We start from the raw sequence: 24139 nt of genomic DNA, 5'->3' as shown, positions 1-24139 counted from the left end.
GCAGCCCTCACTGCTTGCTGCCCCCATCGTAACAATAAGCCAGAGAGAATGCCAGTTGAAACCACCCCCTTCCCCATCTCCCTCTGTACATAATACAAAGACACAAACACATTTGCCATCAAGTGTGAGCAACATTAGAGATGTTTATTGTTGGTTGCGGTCAGGGTCAATAGTACTTCCAGGGGTTACTCCATGACCTTGCTGACACGCTCACACGTGCCAAAGTGCCCTGGTTAAAGTGTGTGGGTGGGTGTGTGCACCTATCCGTGGATAATTTTAAGAATTGGCAGGAAAATCTAAGAATCCTACATTATAGAGGTTATTTTAAAAACCATAATCAAAAAAAAAAAAAAAACATAATCAAAGATTTAGGTGATAATGGTTGAATAGGTTTTGGTAAGACTAAAGTAAAAATCTGTTTTGATTGGGAAGGCTGAAAAACCCAATCCACTTTTTTAGTCAAGAGAAGTATATCATAAACAGAGGAAAGGTTTTCAAAATGGGGGTGGGGAGCGCCCTCACAAAAAATTTAGTTTCTTGCTTTTGCCCCCACTCCTGACATCTGAATACAGTTTGAACTCTGAAAAGGCTAGTCAAGAAAAGCTCGATTCCTCCCGAACACACTCCGGGACCACACCAGCCAGGACCCGGACCAAGTAACAGTTGCTTCTCGGCAGCCCCACGGCTCTCTGTCCCAGTCTATCCAGGTCATCCCACACACACACTCGTGCCAGAGCCACGTGAAGACAAAGTGACGTGGGCAAGAAACTGGCACCTGCCGCTCAACTTCTTCCCAGATTGCACTTGACGGCCTCACTCCTGGGCCTTGAAGTCAGTAGGGCCCCACAGCCCGATTCCAGCTTTCGGCTCAGCCTCCACACCTTCTGGATGTGCTGCCCAACCCCACACTTTCCTGCCGGTGTCTCTGCTCCTGTTGCTCTCTCTGGTCCCAATCCCTTACCCTCCCCGTGACAAGTAACCCAAGCCCACGCTTCCTGTAGGGCCGGACACTGCTCGGGCACATAGACCGGCCACCACAGAGGCATAATCGCTTCTCTTGCAGGTCCTCCGACCTCGGCTCCACCTCGCTCACCACCTCCAACCCATCATTCCTCCTCTGCTTCCTCATCATACCCGCCACTCCCAGACCTTCACATCCCTGCCTTCCTCAAAATAAAACCAGGGTGTTTCCTCTGTAGTTATTTATGAACTGGCATGAACTTCCTCCGTCCCACCAGTCTGAACATTCTTTGAGGACAGAAACCTGTGGCTGTCTTGCCAACCACAATCACCTTCCTAGTGCACAGCAATGTCTGGCAGACAGAACCCACTCCATAAACTATGCCAGGCGAAGGGGCGAAGGTGAAGTTGGCAGACACAGCTGGGTATCCCCCATATGTGTGCCAAGGGGCAAGCGCAGAGAGGGTGCGTATCTGTTAAGTATATGCATCTGTTAACATGCTAGTGCGTCTTTCACCACAGCAGAGAAGGCATTTCTTAATAGCACCCAATTAAAGAAAAACTTACGCAACTCCATGGGGAGCATCCGCCTGTACAAAGACTTCAAAAGTAACTTTGTCATCATCTATAAATCCTTTCTCAGGATCAGTCACTTCCTATAAAAAATAAGAATATCCAACTTGCATGAGAACACACGAATGCCCACTTCATTCCAGAGAAAATAACCCTGGTGCCCTCTACTTAGAGGAAAACATTACTTTTTCTAACCCTCAAATTGTGCTAATTTTGCAGTGTTTGGTTTGTGTTAACTAGCGTCCTCTGAACAAAATCAGTAAGAGCCTGGTTCCCGTAGGAGGCATGCGGGAGGCAATGGGGGCTCATCGCCAGGGCACGGCCTTGAGGCATGGCTCCCGAGGCATCAGTCCCACTTTCCAGAGCAAGGGCTTGCAGAGGTTCTGAAGAACCCACGCTGGAGAACCAAGAACTGAGGAGGTTCCCCGAAACTATGCCTCACTTGGGGGCCCCACCAATGCTGCCTTGTTGGCTGCTTAAAAATAAAAATCTCAGCTAGCAAACTGGAGAAAACACGTTTTCGGACACCTGTCCCACTTAGGAAGCACACGTTTTGATTCTAGAATGAAGAGAAGGCTCTGAAGAGTGAAGGACTTGGGAAGACGGAGTAATGCTCAGATCATTCTGCATAAATACTTGGTTACTTACGCTCCAGGCCATGAAATTGGAAAACCCCCAATCATTCTCCTTGTGGAAGAACAAGTGGCTAATGCGTCGGCTGAACGACTTCTCATCGTCTCTGTAATTTATTATCTTCAGCACAGCTTGCGCATGGCAAGACCACGACCTGTTCAAAGAAAATCTAAGCCTCAGTTGACCTATTTAACTAATGTTTGTACTTTTAAAATCACAGCACACAAAAATGCCCACGTTTTTCTTTTATCTCTTTTTTTTTTTTTTTGGGAGGGGCACATTTACCTTTAATGGAGAAAGCATCTAAAAGGGTTTGGGGTGCCCCTATGCCATCTGTAGTGTCGTGACCTATGGTCTTATTTCCTTAAAAAGTTTTAAATCAGGTGCTATTTTTTTAAATTGGTCTCAATAAAAAAGAAATTTTTGCATTTTAGATACTGGTCTTTAGATTCTGTGAGTGACTAGTTTCCTGATCACATGGTAGTTTTAGGATCTGATCAGGGTGTTAGGTGAAAAGAAGAGAATGAAAAGATGAAGGCCATGCCGTCCAAGAGCCCCCTCTCACACACAGGTTCTGGGGCAGGGCTGTGCTGGGCACCAAATCCCAGCCACAGAAGTGTCCCCACTACTGTCAAGTTGGGCACAGATCACTAAAGGGCCTCTAGAGCAGTATTTGAAAACCAAAAAGATCCGGCCCTCTAAAGGTCCGCTAAGGACCTGGTGCTAAAGGAGAACTGCCCAGAAGCAACATGGCAAGACAGTTCCGAATCCATGTCAGCGCAGACGCGCGCGGCTCAGCGGAAAGAGCCGATGTTGGCATTTTTGCTGCTGCGGGCGCAGGCCGCCTGTACTGCACACAGACAGCTCACTGTTCTCCCAAACTACTGTCAGGCTAAAGTTGTCTGTCAGACTACAGTGTAGCCCAAATACTCACCAGAAATCAGATCATAATGTGAACATGGGAAGAAAAAATTTAACCTACATACAGGCCCTGGCAGCAGCACATAATCACGTGTGCATTTCTTATATAGTCACGTAAAAAAAACCAAGGAAATGCACTATGTTCCCTGGAACCTGGACAGAGCAGCGAGGGCCAGAGCCCTTGGGCAATAGCCTTCATGAGTGCTCTAAAGGGCCTCAGTCTGGGGGTGACTGGACAGACGTGGGCCAAGAAAGCAGCCTTCTCATGGGCTCCTCGACATGGAACGAGAAGGACAATGGGGGACAAGTGACCCTCTCAAACCATATCAACTAAGCTTCTGATAGATGCTGAACAGTGACAGTTTTTAATTAAGGGAAGAATCAAACTTTTGAGAATGAATCAATAGGTAGAAAATGTGAAGCCTCTTATCTTTGGTTTCATCTGAATAAAGGGACCATGGAGACTTTTCTCAATTTGAAGACATTTTATTGCACACTTCTTTTTTAAAAATTATAGGAACAAAACAATTTTCTTAAAATAAGCTGGAGAGGCTCCTGTTATAAAGCCCTCAAAGGTTTTGATTCCAACTTTCTGATTTAACACAGAGGAACTGGTTGACACACCGAAGGGGAAGCTGCAGGACCTGAGGGATCTTCCTTAACTACAGTTGTCCTCTCAGGCAGTTTCTGGGAGGACGGGAAAGCCCGCAGTCCAGCGGTGAGCCAGGCCACATGGGCCCCAATTCCATGTTCCATGGGCTGGTAGATTCTAACATGTGAACTTTTGTGTTTTTAGTTGCAACACACACCTTTTCTAGTTTGGATAGAATACCTACCAGTGAATTTTAAAGAGGGAAATGTATGTCACCGAATGTAATGTCAAAAGGGCTATGCAGAGGCAGCAAGGAAATTCAAAACTGTTAAGTTCAGAGAGGCCGATCAGATCGGGCCTCTGATCGATCACGTAGCGTAACTATTTGTGGGTTTGTAATCGCATCATTTAAACTGTCTTACGTGGAATCAGATTCAGCATTGCACTGGAGAAAGAATCCTACGCTTTTTTGGTGTGGTCTGTCTGGATAAAAGCGTGGCATCACCATAATCTTCCATGGCAGATTTCGCACAAAACACGGAGGGCTAAGGACCGACTCACTCAGTCTGCTGAAGCGCTCCACAGTGAACTGAAACGTGGCCTCGGAGCGCCAACTCGTGTCTGCAAGAAAAGGCCACATCAGTCACAGGGCTTGGACATTGGGAGACAGCACCGACGGCCATGGGACACCGCGTGGGACCACCACCAACTGCGGGCGACCCGAATGCGAGAGCCTGACTCTGAGGGAAGTGCCGATGAGCTAGAACAGTGAGGTGACACACAGCTTCTGGGTGAGTGAAATCCCAAACCCAGAGGGCTAACACACACCTGCCGGCTCTCCTCAATCCCACAGTTGGGTAAGAACTCATCTACTCTACTCTGGCAATTCCCGAGTCCTCCTTGGTGAGCAGACGGGCTTGGCAGAGAAGGCCTGGAGCAGCTCGGGTGACATCTGCTCCCCTGTGCCGGGCTGGGGTGGGCCGGAGTGGGCCTGGGTGTTAGGCCACCGGGTGGGCCCCGAGAGGAGCAGTGAAGGGGCCATGCACTCGTGGGTGCAGAGGGAGCAGTGCCCCGGCCACTCCTGCTGCAGGGGAGCACTGTTTGAGACATAAGTCTGGCTAAGAAGTGAGCCCCCAAATAAATGTTAACTTCATCAGTCCACAATTTTTGTGAAATACCAGCCTGGACTCCCTAAGGAGGATTAACTTAAAGAGAAAGAAATTGGTATTCTTATCCACATGAATCGTCAAAATTGTTAAATTTACTCAACAAGACGTGAAGGCCAATTTAAGGAATTAAGGTTTCCTCCAGTAGAAAGTGATGTATTGATATGGTGCCTCTCTTAGCAGACTTTCAATTAAAAGTCACACTTTCGTATTTCACCTCTGACTGACGGTGACTATTCATTTACAAGTGACACTGGCTGCTGATTAGCCCTGACAACCTCAGCAGTGTCCAGATGGATGCTTCTCAAAGTCATGTGAAGGAGCAGCCCTCCCCAGGTCACCGCGCCAATCTTACCGGCTGGCACTTTTATAAAACATCAGGAAGCTGCTACAACGAGGTCAAACTTCTATACAAGTCTCTAAATGCTTGCTCTCCGTTTCAGTACCTATCTGATTGCAGAAGGGCTACAGTTCACAGGGTGGCAGGTCAGGAGCCATATCTCAGAGAGACACAGTAGGTCTCCAGAATACTCTAAGGTACATGGAAGGCATTTTGTGGCTTGGCATCTCTCATCCCCAGGCTACTGAAGCACCTAGGGGGACTCTCAGGCTTGAGGTAAGAGCACGTTAAGCAAAACATACTGCCCTCCTTCATTCTTCGGTCTCCAAATTTCCCCAAGACAACCAGGTGCTCAGGATAAGGACTTCTCGGGGGTATGGAAATTGCTTATGTTTGTGACTATCTGAATTTGCTTTTAAGAAAAACATGTCCATCAATCCTCATGAGAGGGTAGTATTCTTTACCAAAGAAATAAGAACCAAAAGTAAGCTTGAGAGTTTGGCACTGACCCCTTCTTTCAACATTCTTTATCCCCAATTTTTCTGCTACATGTAGCCCTGCTCATGTAGAGCTACAGCCCTTCAGAAACAAGGGCTGCTCAGGAGGTGTGAGTCCTACCTAAGAGATGCAGCATGTACTCAAGCATCATTAAGTGGTAGGTATGACCTCAACCCCTTTGAGGGGCAAAAAGATAGAAAAGGCAAGAGATAGGTTCAAGGTCATGTCTTAGACTGGCTTAGCCACTATTTCACAGACTCAAATCACATGTGAGCAGCATTTCAATTCTGCAAGGTAGGCAAGTGCAGATGTACTCCCACTTTACAGATGAGGAAACTGAGGCTTGCTGAAGCTAAGTGGTTTATCTTATCTGAGGTGTTTCACAAAATGAGCACAGCAGGTTTCGGGACCTGAGATCTGTGGCACCTTAACAGTGACCTTGCCTCTGGTAAGTAAAATGTCATATCCCAGAGTTTAATATCCCCCAAAAGCAGATCTCAATAAAACTGGTCCTCTTTTTTGGGGACCAAAGAACTGCAATTAACCAAATAAAAATCACCTCAGGGCATGTACTCATGAGATCCTAAAGTGTTCAGTGTTCCCAAGTTCTGCCTCTCTTCTAACTCACCCATTTGTTTTCAGATACAATTCCACTCTCTGTACGATTACATTTTTACAGACAAAAGTCAAAGCCCATCAGAAATGCTTTTTGTTTTACCCCACTTCAGTCAAATTCCAAAATTAATCTTAAATATCAAATAGGCCCAAACAAAACTCAGCATGGTACCGAATCCACAAGATGGCAGGCCCTTCCTTCAGAGGCAGAGAGAGGTTCAGGAGCCCATGCCTGGCACCATCCTGCCTCACAGAGCTCAGCTCACACAAATGGATGTGAGCTAGATGTGAGATTCCACCTCACATTCAAGGCACACCCTTAGGACAGACTTACTTCTGAAAAATGCCAACCAGGACATTTAACATGAGATTTCATGCGAATAAAAATGTCACCTTATGGCTCTCAACTCTTTTTAAACTAATTACATAAATGAAAAATAACATTATATACCAAAAGGTCAAGACAGGAGGGCCTACAAAAAAGCAGAGCAGACTTGAAACCTATCTTTGGCAGAAAGACCTGGCCTGATCACACTCCCATGAGGAATTACGGGAGCCATAAACATCTTTGCCCAAGAAAAGAGATAAAAGGTACTCCAAGATCCTATTTTTGCAACTTCCCTGTGTCTATATATAATTACTTCAAAATTAAAAAAAAACTTAAAGCAGTACACTTGAGATTCTGAAGGATGCCCCACATCCTGCAGAATTAGTGTTTCATCCAAACAGAGACTCTATACCCTGCCTGAATGCTGAATTTAGTGCATTACTCCATGCCTCTTTTTATTGACAAGGACAGGATGAGGAGTTTCTGCTACCTGCGGTCACCATACATTCTCAACATAAAAACTTGGTTACCCTCCACCTCCACTCTTGCCCTTACAGAGCAGCGTCCACCATGCCCTTTGTACTCCAACCTTATCTTCCCAGGGCAAAGGCCAATGTAACAGACTAGGATCCAGTTGCATGAAAAAGGTAGAGGAAGATACAATCTTTTGTTTTAAATCAGAAGATTAGCCTAAAGAGTCCCCAAATGGCGCTCTTGCAGTTAATTTTATCAAACCTCAATTTTTTATTCTTTGCAAGTCCTAGTTGGCCCTCAGAAATTACTTTTGTTTCATGGGTACTGATAATCTACATTTGCAGAGGCTGCATTTACTCTAAAACTTCTCATCATTATCTAAGGAAAAACTGAGTAAGAAACCAAAATCAAAGTAGCATAGTAAGTGCAACCAGAAAACGACTCTGACTCTTGCTCATAATTCCATTAATAGGACTTTTATATTTTTTTTTAATAGGACTTTTAAATACGGCTCTATCTCAACCAAATTCCTGCCTGTGCTGTCAGCTACTTAACTTTTGTAGAGAAACTGCCCTCCCAAAAAAGGCCCTTCTGCCCAGTAGATATAAGCCTAATCCAATATTTCCCAGATTGCATGCCCTATTTTACAATGTCAAAAGCAGATTCAGCAAAGGGGGTTCTAAAGTTCAGTGTTGGGGAATCACTAACAAAACGAGTCTTTTGGAAAAAGATTTTAAGGTGTGGACAGTCCAGAGAAGCTCCATGATATGGACATTTGCTTGACCCAACACCGCTCCAACTTCCTAGACCACTGAATATTTCTCATCACATGCTAACATCCCACAGAAGAGAGTTTCAAAATACCTATTGGGATTGGGAAAATGCTGCCCTAAACTAAGGCTTCTACTCCTAGAAGCAGAACAATCTCCTTTCCATCCCCTTATCATCATAGAGAGACAATCTTTTCACTCTCCTAGCCTGGGCCTTTCAAAAGACAGCTAAAATCCCAAATCAGGAAGGAATACAGTGCCACTGAAGACCACTCTGCTTTGTCCTATAATGCCTTTTACCTGTCTGGTAACTCACTATGGGAGTATTTTCACTTTTAGGTTCTATGGTTTGGCACTATTACTTATTACTACTGATTTAGTAAAAATTGCCTCAAAAGGAAAGAGGTTTTATGTATACTATAATCTCCTAACAGTGGTTCTCAAGTGAGGCAATCTGGACCCCCAGAGACACCTGGCTGTGTCTAGAGACATTTCTGGTTGTCGGGACTGCAGGGAGTGGGCATGACTGCAGGGATGACACTGACATCTGATCACACTAGAACAGACCCCTAAAACCAAGAATGATGCGCCCAAAAAGGCAACAGTGCCAAGGTAGAGAAACCCTGCCCTTTATCTACATCTGTGCCTCATCCCAAGCCTTCCCCCCCCCCAAAAAAAACACGTGCAGAAATATTCGTTTAGAATTGCTCTGTGGAACTAGACAGGGAGCTCTCTGCCTGGGGTAAGCCAGTTACTGCTCAAGTGACTGGAAGCCCTCTCTGATTCACACCGGGCCCACCGGGCCTGGCTGCACCTTCCCAACTGCACGCTCTGAATCACTTTTGGCATCTCCGGTGTCTGAAATGAAACCAAGAGCCCAGCAACCAAAGAGACCACACCCACACCGTTGCCCTTGATCTACGGTGGGAAGCGCACTCCACAGGTAACAAAGCAGCGGGGTTTAGACCACGCCTCTTTACCTTCCTCAGATATTGCCTCAGCCAGCTGCCAGGGGGTAAACCGCACTGTGAGAGAACTCTCAACTACGGCTGCAGTTTCTCATGGAGGCTGAACTTTTGGCAGGAGGTCTGAACAGCAGTCCTTCTGGTGGCGCAGCCCGGGACTGATGGTTCCTTTCAATTGCCCCGTTACTCCCCTGGGAAGGACACAACCCTCATGAGGATTGATGGACAGGCTTTTGACAGAACATGGTTTTATATTACACTGCAAGATTCCAGGGACTGCATAAAGTGATTACTGGCTGCTATCGACTCACGATTTTGACCTTGCAAATAAATGTACAGGTCACCTATCTGATAAATTATATAGAAGAAATGGCCTCAAAAGAAAGTGATTTCCTGGGCACAAAATGTCCATGCATATACCTCTGCATACACGTTTGGCACAGAAGATATAGACCAAAAGTTAGTGTGGGAGAATGAAACCCAAAGCTCGATTCTAATTTCACACCTAATGGGAGCGGGGAGGAATTACCAGCTACAGACAACTACAGTAAGAATGCAATGGAAACCCAAGTTCCAATGTCTAGAAGTATCTTGCTGCAGATAAAAAGGAAAGGAGAGTAAGATACACTTGTTCTGAACACTAACAGTGGCTGGGAAATTGCAAGCCTGAGTAAATCCCCATCTGCTACAAACTTCTGTATTTAAACCTTCTTGCCTAGGCTGGGGAGAACCACCTTACCCTGAAATAAGCAGGTAATCTTGAAATTCAAATCCAAAACGGGCTCCTAAATTTTCTTCGGATATAGACCTCCTGAAAACTAGCTATGCCTAAGAAACTCAGAAGTACTCAAGGAAGAAATGTGTTTCTGATTGTTTTCTGCCCAATGCAAGTAAACAAACCACAAGTACTCACCATCCTCCATATCTTCCTCTGTGTTGTTGTGCCCATCACTCATGGCTACATTCCCGTTGATAACAGGGTTTTGAGTAATTCTTGGTGGGTCATCTGTGTCTCCAGCTTTAAAAAAAAAAAAAAAAGAAAAAGAAAAAGAAATTCCATGGTTTTTACCTTTAGGTCTTGAATTAAATAAATAAAAACATATTTGTACTTCTGACGATTTCTAGTCACTAATATGATCCAAATGTGCCATAATAAACATGCCCTATCCCAAAAGGTATTTACTAATATGTTTACTACGAATTTTCATTGCTTTCAAAATGCTAAATGGGACACGAACAACCAGTATACCACATTTGCTCCATTTGCAATGATATTTTGAAATAGGCTTCCTACTCATTAAAACTCAACCCCAAGAGGCACCTGGGTTAGTCAGTGAAGTGTCTGCCTTCAGCTCAGGTCAAGCTCCCTGCTCAGCTGGGATCCCACTTCTCCCCTTCCCACTGTTCCTCTCCCCGCTCATGCGTGCTCTCTCTCTCTCTCTCAAATAAATAAAATACTTTTAAAAATAAAAATAAAACTCAATCCTAGAAAAAACATGGTTAACTAAATACATACATAGCAACGTGCAATGGAACTTTCTACCACATGTTAATGCTTTAAAACAGCAAAAAACTGTGAGTCCTAAAGTGCCATTGGACAATTATTGTAGTAACTGAAGTATAAATCCATGCAAAAACCAGAATGGGGGAGGTGGGGCAGAAGGTATGTGAAAGGGGGTCCCTAGGAGGATTGAGAAGCACATAAAAAGATGTGCTACAGATTTCTAAATGCTTGCTGAAATATGGCTTGACAAACATTTATATATAATCAAAGGCATGGATTCAAAACTCTGAAGCAATGAATGGCAAATATCATTCTCATCTCTATTTAAAAGCAATCTTCTTACACTGATGTAGGTCGTTGGCTTAAAAGGAAAAAAACAAAACAAAATGCTAGGTCAAGTGTTGGGATTTAAATAGCCTTCGGTGGCAAACAGGGTCCATCTTTCATATGTAAACCCTCTCCTTCTTCCACATGTCAGAACAGCTCACTGCAACTAATGTGGCCCCCTTATGTTTCCTGTATGCATTCTGACTGAAATCAACAGTCTCAGCTACAAATAGGAGATGCGGTTTTTAAAACAGCTACCTAAGTGTGTCCTAGGCCTTCAACTTTTCAAAACATTTCCCCCATCAGATCGTCAGCGGGTCTGATTCAGCACCACGGACAGCACCCTCCCCGTTCCCCTCTAGACACTCTCCCAAACCCCCAATTATCAGATTACATCTCTCAAGTAATTCCTGAATATAAACCATGTCTTTCCCCCTTAAGCATCTCAAAACACAACTCAGAAATCCTTGGAGGCCAAGAAACCAGTATTACCAAATTTGTGTCACTTCTAATCCTGATACTCTTGTTTTATTAACTATTATCAATATATACAATTAACACTTGTATTAAAGTTATTTTTAAAAACAGACGTCTGGGTGGCTCAGTGGTTGAATAGTCTACCTTTGGCTCAGGGCATGATCCTGGCATCTGGGATCAAGTCCCACATCCGGCTCCCTGCGAGGAGCCTGCTTCTCACTTTGCCTATGTCTCTGCCTCTCTCTCTCTGCGTCTCTCATGAATAAATTAAAAAAAAAAAAAAAAAACCTTAAAAAAATAAAAATAGAAACAAACATATACATTTTTTTTTTAAATATTTTATTTATTTATTCATGAGAGACACACAGGGAGAGAGAGGGGCAGAGACACAGGCAGAGGGAGAAGCAGGCTCCATGCAGGGAGCCTGATGCGGGACTCGATCCTGGGACTCCAGGATCATGCTCTGGGCTGAAGGCAGGCACTAAACCGCTGAGCCACCCAGGGATCCCCAAACATATACATTTTTGAAATGGTTCCTCCACCATCATACCCTCACGCAAACACACAAAAAAAAACCTGGGGTGGGGGGTGAGGAAGAGAAATCCTTTTTGAAGTTGCTTAATTAGCTAAAACTCTAAACTCTTAAAACATATGTGTTTAAAAAGCAACATGAAAGATACGGTACTTTGAAATGTCTTTTATACACATTTATCATCCTAAATTAACATCAAACCATCATTAAAAATATTTTAGGGCAGCTCCCGTAGCCCAGTGGTTTAGCACTGCCTTCAGCCCAAGGTGTGATCCTGGACACCCGGGATTGAGTCCCACGTCAGGCTCCCTGCATGGAGCCTGCTTCTCCCTCTGCCTGTGTCTCTGCCTCTCTCTGTGTGTGTCTGTCATGAATAAATAAATAAAATCTTTTAAAAAATATTTTATGAGGAAAAACCCCTATGAAGCCCTATGAAATAGATTATGGCACATTCCACCAATAGAAATATTATGCAGCAGTGTTTTATAAAAGTTCTCAATGTACCCATATGCAAAGTTCTCTAAGCTATGCTAAGTTACAAAAAAGAAAAAGATACTAAGCAACCTTTGGTTATAAAAGACAGTTTGTTGGAATAAGAACAAATTCTCATTTCCCTTTACATGATAAACATTGGAAGGGCACATAAAGTATTAAAAGGCTCTCCAGAAGCACTGGTAGTAGGAGTCTGCACTATACACAGACTCACATCACATGAATATACCATAAATCTTAAAATACTTTGCTTGATGTATGCCTGGTATTTTAATTTAGTTCCTCGGTTGAAATCTCTCCTACTACAATTGCCTTAAAATACAGTTTTTAGTGCATGACTGCAAAAACAAAAATCTCTATACAAAATAGAGCATCACACCTGTAACAAGGATGCTATGTAAATGTAAGCAGTCTATAAACCACAGCAGGTCATAGAATTCTCCAAATGACCTGTAATCCTGAAGATTCTGAGATCCAAGTGAATTCAGATTATAACTGAAACAAGGTATCTTCTTTAAAAGATACTTGAAATAAGAGTCCTTTTTTTTTTTTTAAACCAGGAGTTATGGTAATTAAAAAAAAAAAAGAAAAATCAAGATCAGACTGGAGCATCTGGGTGGCTCAGTTGGTTAAGTGCCTGACTCTTGATTTTGGCCAGGTTGTGATCTCAGGGTGGTGAGATGAAGCCCTGCATGGGGCTCCACGCTCAATGTGGAGTATGCTTTGCCCTCTCCCTCTCCCTGCACTCTCATGTGCTCTTTCTCTCAAATAAATAGATCTTTTTTTTTAGATTTCATTTATTTATTCATGAAAGACACAGAGAGAGAGAGAGAGAGAGAGAGTGCGAGAGGCAGAGACACAGGCAAAGGGAGAAGCAGGCTCCATGCAGGGAGCCTGACGTGGGACTCGATCCCGGGTCTCCAGGATCACACCCTGGGCTGAAGGTGGCGCTAAACCACTGAGCAACCTGGGCTGCCCTCAAATAAATAAATCTTAAAAAAAAAAAAAAAAAAATCAAATCAAGACCAAGTCAAAAGATCTATGGATCACAGCACTTGACTGTGTAGGGTAGGAAAAAAAGTGAGCCACAGTTTTTTGGAAGTAGGATTAACTACAGTGCACTGACAAAAATCTAATATTTTACAAATGAGGGATCCTATTCTAGTGTTAATTAAGACAGGATCATGGGGATCCCTGGGTGGCGCAGCGGTTTGGCGCCTGCCTTTGGCCCAGGGCGCGATCCTGGAGACCCGGGATCGAATCCCACATCAGGCTCCCGGTGCATGGAGCCTGCTTCTCCCTCTGCCTGTGTCTCTGCCTCTCTCTCTCTGTGACTATCATAAATAAATAAAAATTTAAAAAAAAAATTATAAGACAGGATCAGTTGGCCCCTAAAGGCAAAGTAAGAGAGTTCTACATTTGAACTGAGGTTCTCCTGAGCAATATCCCACCTTTTTACACATCTGTACTGGTCTGTTCAATTTGCTCTTTTCTACCCTCCTTAAGCATGAAGATGGTGGTCCAAGCCAGTAGCTGTGAAATGACAAAAAGTCCCTGGTAGGTCCACCACGTACATGAGAATCTGGCCAATAACAGGCCCCACTGATGCTCCCAACCAACTGCCACAAGGCCTTGGTAGAAAAAGTTGGCAACTCAAGTCTAGCTCCTAAGGGACTGAATATCCAGTTAAAAAAAGCTCCTCATAAATGAGTTAATTCAGCAGGAGGATTAAATTTTTAATTAAGACACAGTAAATCCCTGGACCTGAATTCAATGATGAAAGCACCCAAAGCCCACAAAAACTCTGTATTAGACTTCCAGAAATATCTCAAATGGCTTCCTTCATTATCATCAAAGAAGTGCAAGATTGGCGTGTATATGCATTTATTGCTATACATACGGTGATCCTATTCCTGAATTTTAAGTCTCATCTAGTTGGAATTTCCCCAAATGTGTTAACTCTCATTTGGTCAAATCTGAACCACAGCACTACTTTTTTGACACACAATGGTCTCAAATAAGATTGGGAAAATGCTTGGTGAGCACTTCCAAGAACAATATGGCATGCTTCAAATAAAAAGACAAAAGGTCCCAAATGTGCCAAATATCTGAGGGGGAGAAGCAGTGATTATTTCAAAATATATTTATGACACTCAAATACAATCAAAGATCATTTCCATTACTTGAGACTGGTAAAGCTTAAGTACCAGAGGCACAATTTTAATATATATACAATAGGACACAAAATGCCTTTTCTGAAGACTAGAAATACACAGGAGGCTAGGGTGGTTGGTTACAGACCCAATACACTTCCTCCTCTTTCTACTGAGGAGCCCATGCTTATATTCAGCTTCCCTTCCCACTAACTTCCATTTGTGAGGTCATAACACAGTACCTACTCAACAAAGAACACTTGCCAATTGCTATGGAAATGAGGTGGTGCTAATTCAGCGTCTGAATCTCACTCCTGGATGAAATAAGAGCGAGCAGAATTTCAATTTGCTGGCTTTAACATTTTCTGTCACTTTACAAAAATTACTGAAACCTCTCCCCAAACAGCCCGAGATGAGGGGACAAACCAACACAGTTAAGACCTCGCAGCAGCCTTCCAAGTAAGAAATTCGTGTACCGCCACCAGGTGGTGCCTAGACCACAAAGATCCAGCCACACCTCAGATTCAGTCTCTGCTCAGGCCCCAGATTCCTCCTCAAACTTTCCAACTAGTGTGATACAAGCCAGTGAACAAAACACTAGCTCAGTTAAAAGGCTAGACTATATGGGTGCCAACACAGAGTACACAGTCTAACTCCAGTTCATCTGGAATTCCAAGTCAAAAGCCCTCTGACTTCTGTGAGTCCTCCTTACCTGGTCTCCTCTCCTGGCACCGAACTCAGTTTAAGGAACCTTACAGGGGATCGATCCCTGGGTGGCTCAGCGGTTTAGCGCCTGCCTTTGGCCCAGGGCACGATCCTGGAGACCTGGGATCAAGTCCCGCGTCGGGCTCCCTGCATGGAGCCTCCTTCTCCCTCTACCTGTGTCTCTGCCTCTCTATGTCTATCATGAATAAATAAATAAAATCTTAAAAAAAAAAAAAGAACCTTACATAAAGTAGAGGTTATCATGGTAAATGAGAACACTGGTATCTCCCTGCATATTGATCTCTTAATTAACAATCCCAAATATGTTTAGTAGGGGCAGTTCAGAAATAACAGTACTGGTTCTGGAAATCCATTAGCACCTAATAAGAAGCCCCATCTGAGCCTCCCCCCAGTCACCTTCTTGTCCAAGCTTGTGATTCCCCGCCATGTCTGCATGGCTTGATAGTAGTGTCTGCAGGGGCTAGGGAGGGGAGGGTTCTCTCATCTCCACATCAGAGTGACTGCATAGAATCTCTAGGAGCTCCACCTCAGCATTCTTTTTGTTAAAGCCCCCTCCCCCCCCACACACACTCAATTCTTGGGTTCAGGACAAGGAATATATTCAAGCAATCTCATCAATTTAGATAATCACTTCCAAAAGGCAAAGTGGTCCAGAAACAGAAAGAGGATGTTAATGGGGAAAAAAGTCGACAGTGGGGTTACTATTACTAGGTTCCTCAGCTGCTGCTGTGGGTCCCTAACAGCGTGGGAACCTGGCTGAGGGGAACACAGACCTAGAGCTCATGTAGTACCTTTCTCCTGTAAACCCAGAATTCATCCAAAAGTGAAAGTTTACTTGAAAGAAGACAAAACAGAAAACCCTTAAGCATAAGAAGCAAGGAATGTAACTGATATTAAATTTTTATGTGGAAAATCTAGACATGAAGCATCCACCTCAGCAGCCTGCAATTCTCACACAATTCAAGGGAGAAAAGAGCCGCCTGAGAGCGAGCGTGGTCTGTGCTGGAGCAGGGCAGCAGAGGAAACAGGATGTCAAGTCTGCTGGAGTGTTTCATGAATCTGTAAAACTCCATTTACTTACTGAGCCCCCACTGAGTGCCAGGCCCAGTGCAGACATTCTCAGGTAACAACCACAAGCTCCCTTTACCAGTGGACTCACTGGCTTCAGGCTACAGCTGGACATGAGGGGCACTGTCCCCAGGGGAGCCCCGTCCACATTCTTGGCTCTTCCTCCAGAAGACCAGCTCTGCCCACGTGGTCTGTCCTCCAGAAGGAGTGCTCACTTCTTAGATACAGTACATGTTAGATGGAGCCCCCAAATGAACCCAGAGGCACCAGGCAGGAAGAAATAAAGTAAAAAGTCCTGAGGAAAGAGGCATGGTGCTGTTTTCTTTTTGCCGTTGTTGTTTATTTAAAAGAAAGGGGGGGGGGGGGATCCCTCGGTGACTCAGCGGTTTAGCGCCTGCCTTTGGCCCAGGGCCTGATCCTGGAGACCTGGGATCAAGTCCCACGTTGGGCTCCCCGCATGGAGCCTGCTTCTCCCTCAGCCTGTGTCTCTGCCTCTCTCTCTGTGTCTCTCATGAATAAATAAATAAAAAATCTTAAAATAAAATAAAAGAGAGAGAGAGAGAGAGAGCTGGGGAGGGGGGGCCAGCGGGAGAGAGAGAGAGAGAGATCAAGCCAACTCCCTGCTAAGTGCAGAGCCCAGTGCAGGACTCCATCTCATGACCCTGAGATCATAACCTGAGCTGAAACCAAGAGGCAGATGCTGACCTGACTGAACCACCCAGGCACCAGGGCCTGATGCTGTTTTGAAGGCTGAATTTCTTGATATGCTTTTTTAAGTGTCTACTCCCAACATAACCTATACTCCTACAAATTTCTACTAGATCACCCTGACTTAATTCTGTATTAAACATACTGTTGAGGGATTCCTGGGTGGCTCTGCCTTCAGCTTACGGCGCGATCCTGGGGTCCTGGGATTGAGTCCTACATTAGGCTCCCCGCATGGAGCCTGCTTCTTCGGCTACCTATGTCTCTGCCCGTCTCTCTCGTGAATAAATGTTTAGAAAAAAAAAAAAAAAACCAACATACTGTTGAGATAACTGTGGATAACTGTTGAGATAACTATTTTTTTAAGATCTTATTTTTTTTTAAAGATTTTATTTATTTATTCATAGAGACACAGCTAGAGAGAGAGGCAGAGACACAGGCAGAGGGAGAAGCAGGCTCCATGCAGGGAGCCCGATGTGGGACTCGATCCCGGGTCTCCAGGATCACGCCCCCGGCTGCAGGCGGCGCTAAACCGCTGCGCCACCGGGGCTGCCCAAGATCTTATTTATTTGAGAGTGAGCAAGCAAGAGAACATGGGAGGGCAGAGGGAGGAGACTCCCTGCTGAGCAGGGAGCCCCCATATAGGGCTCCATCCCAGAACCCTGGCATCACGACCCAAGCCAAAGGCAGCCATTTAACCAAAGGAGCCACCCAGTGTCCCATAGATTCACAATTATAGAAATAATAGAGATCCACTTCCCTTCACCCAGTTCCCCTGGCACCATTTTGGGAAATCATAGTTCAATTCACAATCAGGACACCGACACTGATGCAACACACTAACCCTGTTACTGTTCACTTGAACTTGTAAGACATGCATAGGTGTGGCTGTCCAGTCAAGACATGAACAGTTCCAACATAAGGACCCTTGGGTTGCCCTTTTTTTTTTTTTTTAGATTTATTTATTTATTGAGAGAGAGAGAGAGAGAGAGAGAGAGAGAGAGAGAGGCAGAGACACAGGCAGAGGGAGAAGCAGGCTCCTTGCAGGGAGCCCGACGTGGGACTCGATCCTGGGTCTCCAAGATCACACCCTGGGCTGCAGGCGGCGCTAAACCGCTGCGCCACCCGGGCTGCCCTGGATTGCCCTTTTATAGCCACCCACACACCATCCCCTTTGTGCACACTCTTCTCCCATAACCCCTGGAAATGATGAACCTTCTCTGTCCCCATAATTTTGTCATTTCAAGAATGTTATATAAATGGATACAGTATATAACCTTTTGGAATGCCCTCCTCACTCAGCACAATTCCCTTGAGACTCAGGTCAACAACTGGTTTCTTTTTTTTTTTTTTTTTAATTTTTATTTATTTATGATAGTCACACACACACAGAGAGAGAGAGAGGCAGAGACACAGGCAGAGGGAGAAGCAGGCTCCATGCACCGGGAGCCCAACGTGGGATGCGATCACGGGTCTCCAGGATCGTGCCCTGGGCCAAAGGCAGGCGCTAAACCGCTGCTCCACCCAAGGATCCCAACAACTGGTTTCTTTATATACCGCTGAGTAGGATTCCATGGCAGGGACACACCATCTGAACCTGAGAACATCTGGGCTGTTTCCAATTTGAGGCTATTACAAACAAAGCTGCTATAAACATTTTTGTGCAGGTCCTGGTTCTATATTTATTTTTACTTTTGGATTTGAAAGAATGAAATGCTCACAGTAGCAAGGCAGGAAGAACAGAGATGAATTAAGGGAAATGATTTGTCCACTCCAATCCTGATGTGAAGGAAGAAGTCACTGTCTTACGCATCCTCTTTCAGGCATCCTTACTATTCCTATATATGTGTATGCAGCAACATACATGCGTTTTCTGATGAACAAAAAATGGTATTAACATTACACGAATAAACTAGAGCTACCCCAAGTCGGTACACATAAATATGCATAGGAACTTAATTCTGAATAGCACCCACAACATGCCATGATTTACTCAACCATCCTCGGACCAAGACTACCTCCAGTTATCTATTTTAGATTTTTTGCCACTTGAATGATGCCACCATCTGTACTATGATTTCGGTCCTGCTACATTTTATCACCAGGTTGTCGTTCCCAAACACGTTGGACTCCCCGCCACCGCCCACAACCAGTAGATAGCCAGACTCCTCCCGATGGCAACGAGTGGCAGAGCATCCAAGACTACAAGGCTGCCAAGTGACACAGAGCAATGTATCAGATGACCCACGTCCTGCGCAACGTTCATGCACTTTTCAGGAGAGCTCTTCCAACTCTTAGCCCCAGCTCCCTCATTCCTGCTTTGGAGAATTCAAATACAACTCATCTGTTGATGCTCTGGCCCACAGCATAAATCCTAATGTACAGGACCTAGAACTAAGCTCACTGAGAGGAGCAAAGTGATAGCTGATAACCCAACAACAGTGAGAGGCAGAGCGCAGGGCTGGCTACAGACAGAGGCAGACCAGGAGACAGAGCAGGCGACTGATGCGTGGGACCCCACAAGTGGCACAGGGAAGGCAGTCCTGAGCAGGCCCCTGTGCAGGGAAGGGAGAGGCGGGACACTCCCCAAGTAACCAGAGACCCCTGAGAGCTGGGAAATGCTCCTGGCAAACACAGTATCTGGGAAGCCTCAGAAGCTATGGAGTCAACTCCAGGCCCTCTGGGGGATTCTTCTAGGGCAACACTGGGCCTCAGGCAGAACATGGAGGTCACAAAGGGGTGACAGTCACCCAAGGAGACAATAAGGTGAGGATGGTGGGCCCCAAGGCCTCTGCAACTGGCCTCTCTCTTCCAGGAAAAGAGTGGTCCCTAAGAGTGACCACTCCTCCCAGCCACCGGGTGCAAAGCAGCAGGTGCTGACCAGGAATGCTGCCTGTTTGCCACCCTCGCCTCCCCAGTCACAAAGACCACACACCTGGGGACCGGGAGGAAACACAGATGCCTCCCTGCCAGCTCTCCGTGCCTGGCGAGGAAAGGGGAGCCTCTCAGACGCAGTTTCTGAATGAGGTCCTAGATGGCAAGCTTCAACTGTGCTTCAAAAAGTTCCTCCCTAGTCCATCATCATTACATTACCAGGGATTCAATACATCTCCCTAAAACACGGGCATGCCCTGGGCGCCTGCAATTACAGTAACTACTAACTAAAACAACACCTTCATTACTTCCTTGCTGCGTGCCGTCCTTTCCAGGTGGGGGAGGATGTTGAACAGCAGGCACCTGAGGCCGGGCAAGGCAGAGCCGGCACCTTTCTCAGTAGTCAGTCAACCTACTTATCGAGTGTCTCCTCTGTGCCCAGAGCTGGGCTGGGCCTTGGGGTTCAGGAGGGAACAGAGAGATAAGCCCCCTGGTCTCCTGCTGCTCGCTTTCTTGTGGGAGGAGACAAGAAGGGACAACTGCCAAGACGGGAGGAGAGAGCACAGTCACAGAGCCGCAGAACACTACCTCGTGGGAACAGGTGACATCTGCGTGGAGACCCCAGAGTGCAAAGGAGCCAGGCTGGCAGAGACCCCAGAGAAGCACACCCTGGACAGAGCCAACAGGGACAAGGGCACTGGGCGAGGGGAAAAGAGGAAGAGGAGGTCCAGATAGAAGGCAGGCAGGGCCAAGGCCACGGAGGGCCCTGATGGCTACAATAAGGGCTCGCTAGCAGGGCAGGCCTCCCGTGCCCTTCAGGGCATTGCGACCTGAGATGGTCCCAGTTCCCAGACCAGGGCCACCACCCCCAAGCATCCACCTGGTCGAGCCTGTCCCAACCATCACAGGCAGGTGGGTTCCATCAGAAGCTCCTCTGCGTCCACAGAGGATGTGGATGAGGTGGTTTGGTTTTGTTACTGTTTTTTTTACTATCTTGCCCCCGGGGCTAGCCTGCCAGTACTGTTAACAATGAAACCATGGCTTAATCAATACCACAACTCTAAAGTGTCTGGTTTTACTCCTTTTATGATTTTATATACAATTTGGCTATATGCGTCCCCCATGAGGCTGGCTGGGAGCCCACTTTCAAGTGCAGTCCTGTCCTACTAACCAGGGAGGTCTCTGGTCCTCTGCCGTTGGTGGGCCACTGCAGGGCCCAGGGGCAGTGCACACACAGCTTCATGGAGCCTGAAGGTTCAAAGCAGACCCACTGTGTTGAGACCTGACAACTCTATACCCTGAAACAATCCTGATTTAAATTAGGTATATGAAAATAAAACCCCCAAAGACAGCCATATATAAATTTGTGTACCTTAAATAAAAATATTTGTTTGGGGCCTCCAGTCTGGCTTGATTATGTAAAAAAATCATCTATTCCCAAGAGGATCGCCCTAACTGCCAGTCATATCACACACTCTGGCGACTGGCGTGAATGCTGGCAGGCACGGAGAGGGCTACACTGCGTGGCTGAAGAGCTTGTAATTATGTCTGTGTTGCTTGCTCACACACACTGTCCTGTTCCACAGAAAAAGAGAAATGCCACTTATCTGCTTGTACAGCACAGACCACTTGTGGAAAAGAAAAGGAAGTCCCAGCATGCCCAGCAGAGACCGAGTTTCAGGGAAGCCACAGGACAAAGGTGGGAAGTATTTGTATCACACAATGGCCAAAGGATTAATATCCAGAATACACACAGTTCCTAAAACTCCAGAAGAAACAACCCAACAATGAATGAATGAATGAATGAATGAATGAATGAATGAAACAACCCAACTACCACAAGGGAGAAATTCATAAAAAATACAAATGACTCTGGTGCCTGGGTGGCTCAGTTGGTTAAGCATCTGCCTTTGGCTCAGGTCATGATCTCAGGGTCCTGGGATCGAGCCCTGCACTGGGATCCCTACTCACCGGGGAGTCTAGTCTGCTTCTCTCTCTCCCTCTGTCCCTCTCCCCCACCTGTGCATGTGCTCTCTCTCTCTTCTCAAATAATAAAATCCTAAAGAAAAAAATATACATACAACTAATACATATGCTCAACTTCTCTAAGGCGAAACCACTGTTTATGTACCAGATTAACAGTGAAAAATACTGGAAATGCACACTGATGGAGAGTGTCACAAAATGAGTGGTGTCAAATGGCTGTCAACTATTCAACCCAAAAGCTGTATTTATTAAAACCAAAAAGCTGAATATCCTTTTATTCAAATGTCATTCCTAGGAATCTATTCCAAAGAAAACTAACATCCATGTCCAAAGATCTAGACAAGCATTTCTTACAATGAAACACCATTTTTTTTACAGAGAACAGTTAATGCCTAATACGAAGGGTTACATATAGTATGAAGTGTCCAGAACAGGCAAATGTATAGGATGCTGATCAGAGGTTGCATGGAGCTGGAGGATGGGAAGGCAGGAGGGGTCATGGCGAGGGAGTGCAGGAGTTTCTTTTTGGCAAAAAAAATCTTCCAAGATTGACTACGGTGACAGCTGCACAACTCTGTAGGTATGCTAACTGCCACTGCATTGTCCACTTGGGATGAGAGAACTGCAAATTGTATCTCAATAAAGCTGTATCTAAAACGAGAAGAGCACTTAATAGAAATAAGCTACTTTGCATGGGGACAGAGTTCTGAGGGCTCCCGCAACAGCAAATGATGTACTAAACAACTGAGTCACGTCAGCTGAAACACACTTGTTCTACTTTCTGCAGTATTGGTCTAAAAAGAGTAAACATTTTGGTATTTTAAAATTTTAATTATCTACAAAATTTACTTATGTGTAGAAGTTCACTTTACACTCATGTAGTTTTAAAGAAAGTAAAACTGTAGTTAAGGGGGTATCCCACCAAGACAGGCATCCCTGAGTTACCAGGACGTCCCTACAGAATGAGTGAGGCAAGTGTATGTATCCACGACATAACGACGTAGACCCACTAGACCCACCAGACATTAAGCGCACAATGCTTACTTCTGGGGAATGGCATCTTTCTTCCTTGCCATCTTGCTTCCATGTTGTTAGTTTAGAAGGTTCAGAGAATACTTACTATCTTTTAACAATGTAAAAACACACACAGAGCAAAACAGAGAACAAAGGGTACAAACCAAATACGTCCTAACACCAGCCCAAGAGTCCTTAGAAGGTACACCAGAGAAGGAAAAAGAGGGTGTACTGGCGGCACATGCAGAGTCAGGAAGGAGTGGGAGTTCTGGGACAGTCACGGAGCAGAGATTGCCTCAACTATTTGTGGTCTGGAAGCTGTCTACACCTTGGCAGATGGCAGCATCTTTTTAATGTCTGGATTTCCCTTAAGAACTTAAAAAAAAAAAAAAAAAAAAAGGATTCTAGGGGCTGGGGGTGAGGTCAGACACAGAGGAGAGATTTTAAGCAAACTCCTGATTGTGCTAATTAAAACTTTTAAAAAGTAGGGACACCTAAGTGGCTCAGTGGTTGAGCGTCTGCCTTTGGTTCGGGTCGTGATCCTGGGATCCGGGATCAAGTCCCGGATCAGGCTCTCTGCATGGAGCCTGCTTCTCCCTCTGCCTGTGTCTCTGCCTCTCTCTCTCTCATGAATAAATAAAATATTTAAAAAAAAATTTTTTTAGGTAGTCAAATAGAGCCATTTCAAATGGGTTCTCTATTTGAATAACACCACAAAGAGCAACCTAGAGGGGCCCCTGGCTGGCTCAGTTGACAGAGCATGTAGCTCTTGCTCTCTGTCAGGTCATGAGTTCAAGCCCCATCTAGGGGGTAGAAAGAACTTTTCAAAATAAACATAAATAAGCAAACAGCAACCTAAGATAGAACCCTAGGTTGTTTCTGGATTCCTTAACACACTGGAGCAGGCTGATCACCACTCACCACACCTCCTTCTTGCCCTCCTGTTGAACAGACCCACCAGAGCTATCAAGAAACAGCCACATTCAAGACTTTGTAAAACACCAGTGGCCACAGAAATTGTTTAAACTGTTCCTAGGAGGAAGACTAGTTTCCCAGAGAACAGCAAAGGAAATGTGGTTTAAAAAAAAAAAAAAAAAAACCATGGGGACAAGACACTTCAGTCCACAAACCAGTGGAGACCTTGACCTGCTGTGCACAAGCAACGTCCCTTTGAGAACTGGACATTCAAAAGGCAGGGTCATTAGAAGAGGAGACAACATGCTCGTGGACTGAAGACTCCTAGTCAACATATCAGCTCTCTACAAACTCGTCCTTCTGTTTGAACACAATTCCGGTCAAAATCCCAAGATTTTTTTTATACTTACAGATAAGCTGATTCTAAGTTTTTGTGGAAAAATGAAGGAGATACATACAGTAAATTAAACAATTTTGGAAAGAACACAGTTTGAGGAATTATACCACCCGATTAAACTCACTCAAAAGCTT

At 45.1% G+C, this 24139-nt stretch overlaps 1 protein-coding gene across 3 annotated transcripts in view; it reads right to left on the bottom strand.

The window, feature by feature from the left end:
- USP7 (ubiquitin specific peptidase 7) overlaps positions 1 to 15590 on the bottom strand; it is a 38060-nt gene extending 22470 nt beyond the window's left edge. The window contains exons 1-5 of one of the 3 annotated variants that reach the window (XR_005360920.1): positions 15443 to 15590; positions 9749 to 9853; positions 4102 to 4300; positions 2182 to 2320; positions 1528 to 1616 (exon numbers count right to left, since the gene is read on the bottom strand). Coding sequence is in view for 2 of the 3 variants with exons in the window: in XM_038540407.1 (XP_038396335.1) it covers positions 1528 to 1616; positions 2182 to 2320; positions 4102 to 4300; positions 9749 to 9853; positions 15443 to 15473 (563 nt within the window). In the remaining variant the exon portion in view is untranslated. Of the gene's footprint in view, positions 1 to 1527; positions 1617 to 2181; positions 2321 to 4101; positions 4301 to 8850; positions 9027 to 9748; positions 9854 to 15442 lie in introns of those variants that run through there. The other 2 variants (XM_038540407.1, XM_038540408.1) reach the window with 2 other exon arrangements.
- Between the last annotated feature and the right edge of the window lie 8549 nt (positions 15591 to 24139).

Source organism: Canis lupus, chromosome 6 (genome assembly GCF_011100685.1).
Source record: "Canis lupus familiaris isolate Mischka breed German Shepherd chromosome 6, alternate assembly UU_Cfam_GSD_1.0, whole genome shotgun sequence".
In the NCBI taxonomy this organism is placed as follows: Eukaryota; Metazoa; Chordata; class Mammalia; order Carnivora; family Canidae; genus Canis; species Canis lupus.
Note: the sequence above shows the minus strand (reverse complement) of the source record. Positions and strands in the feature narration are given on the sequence as shown.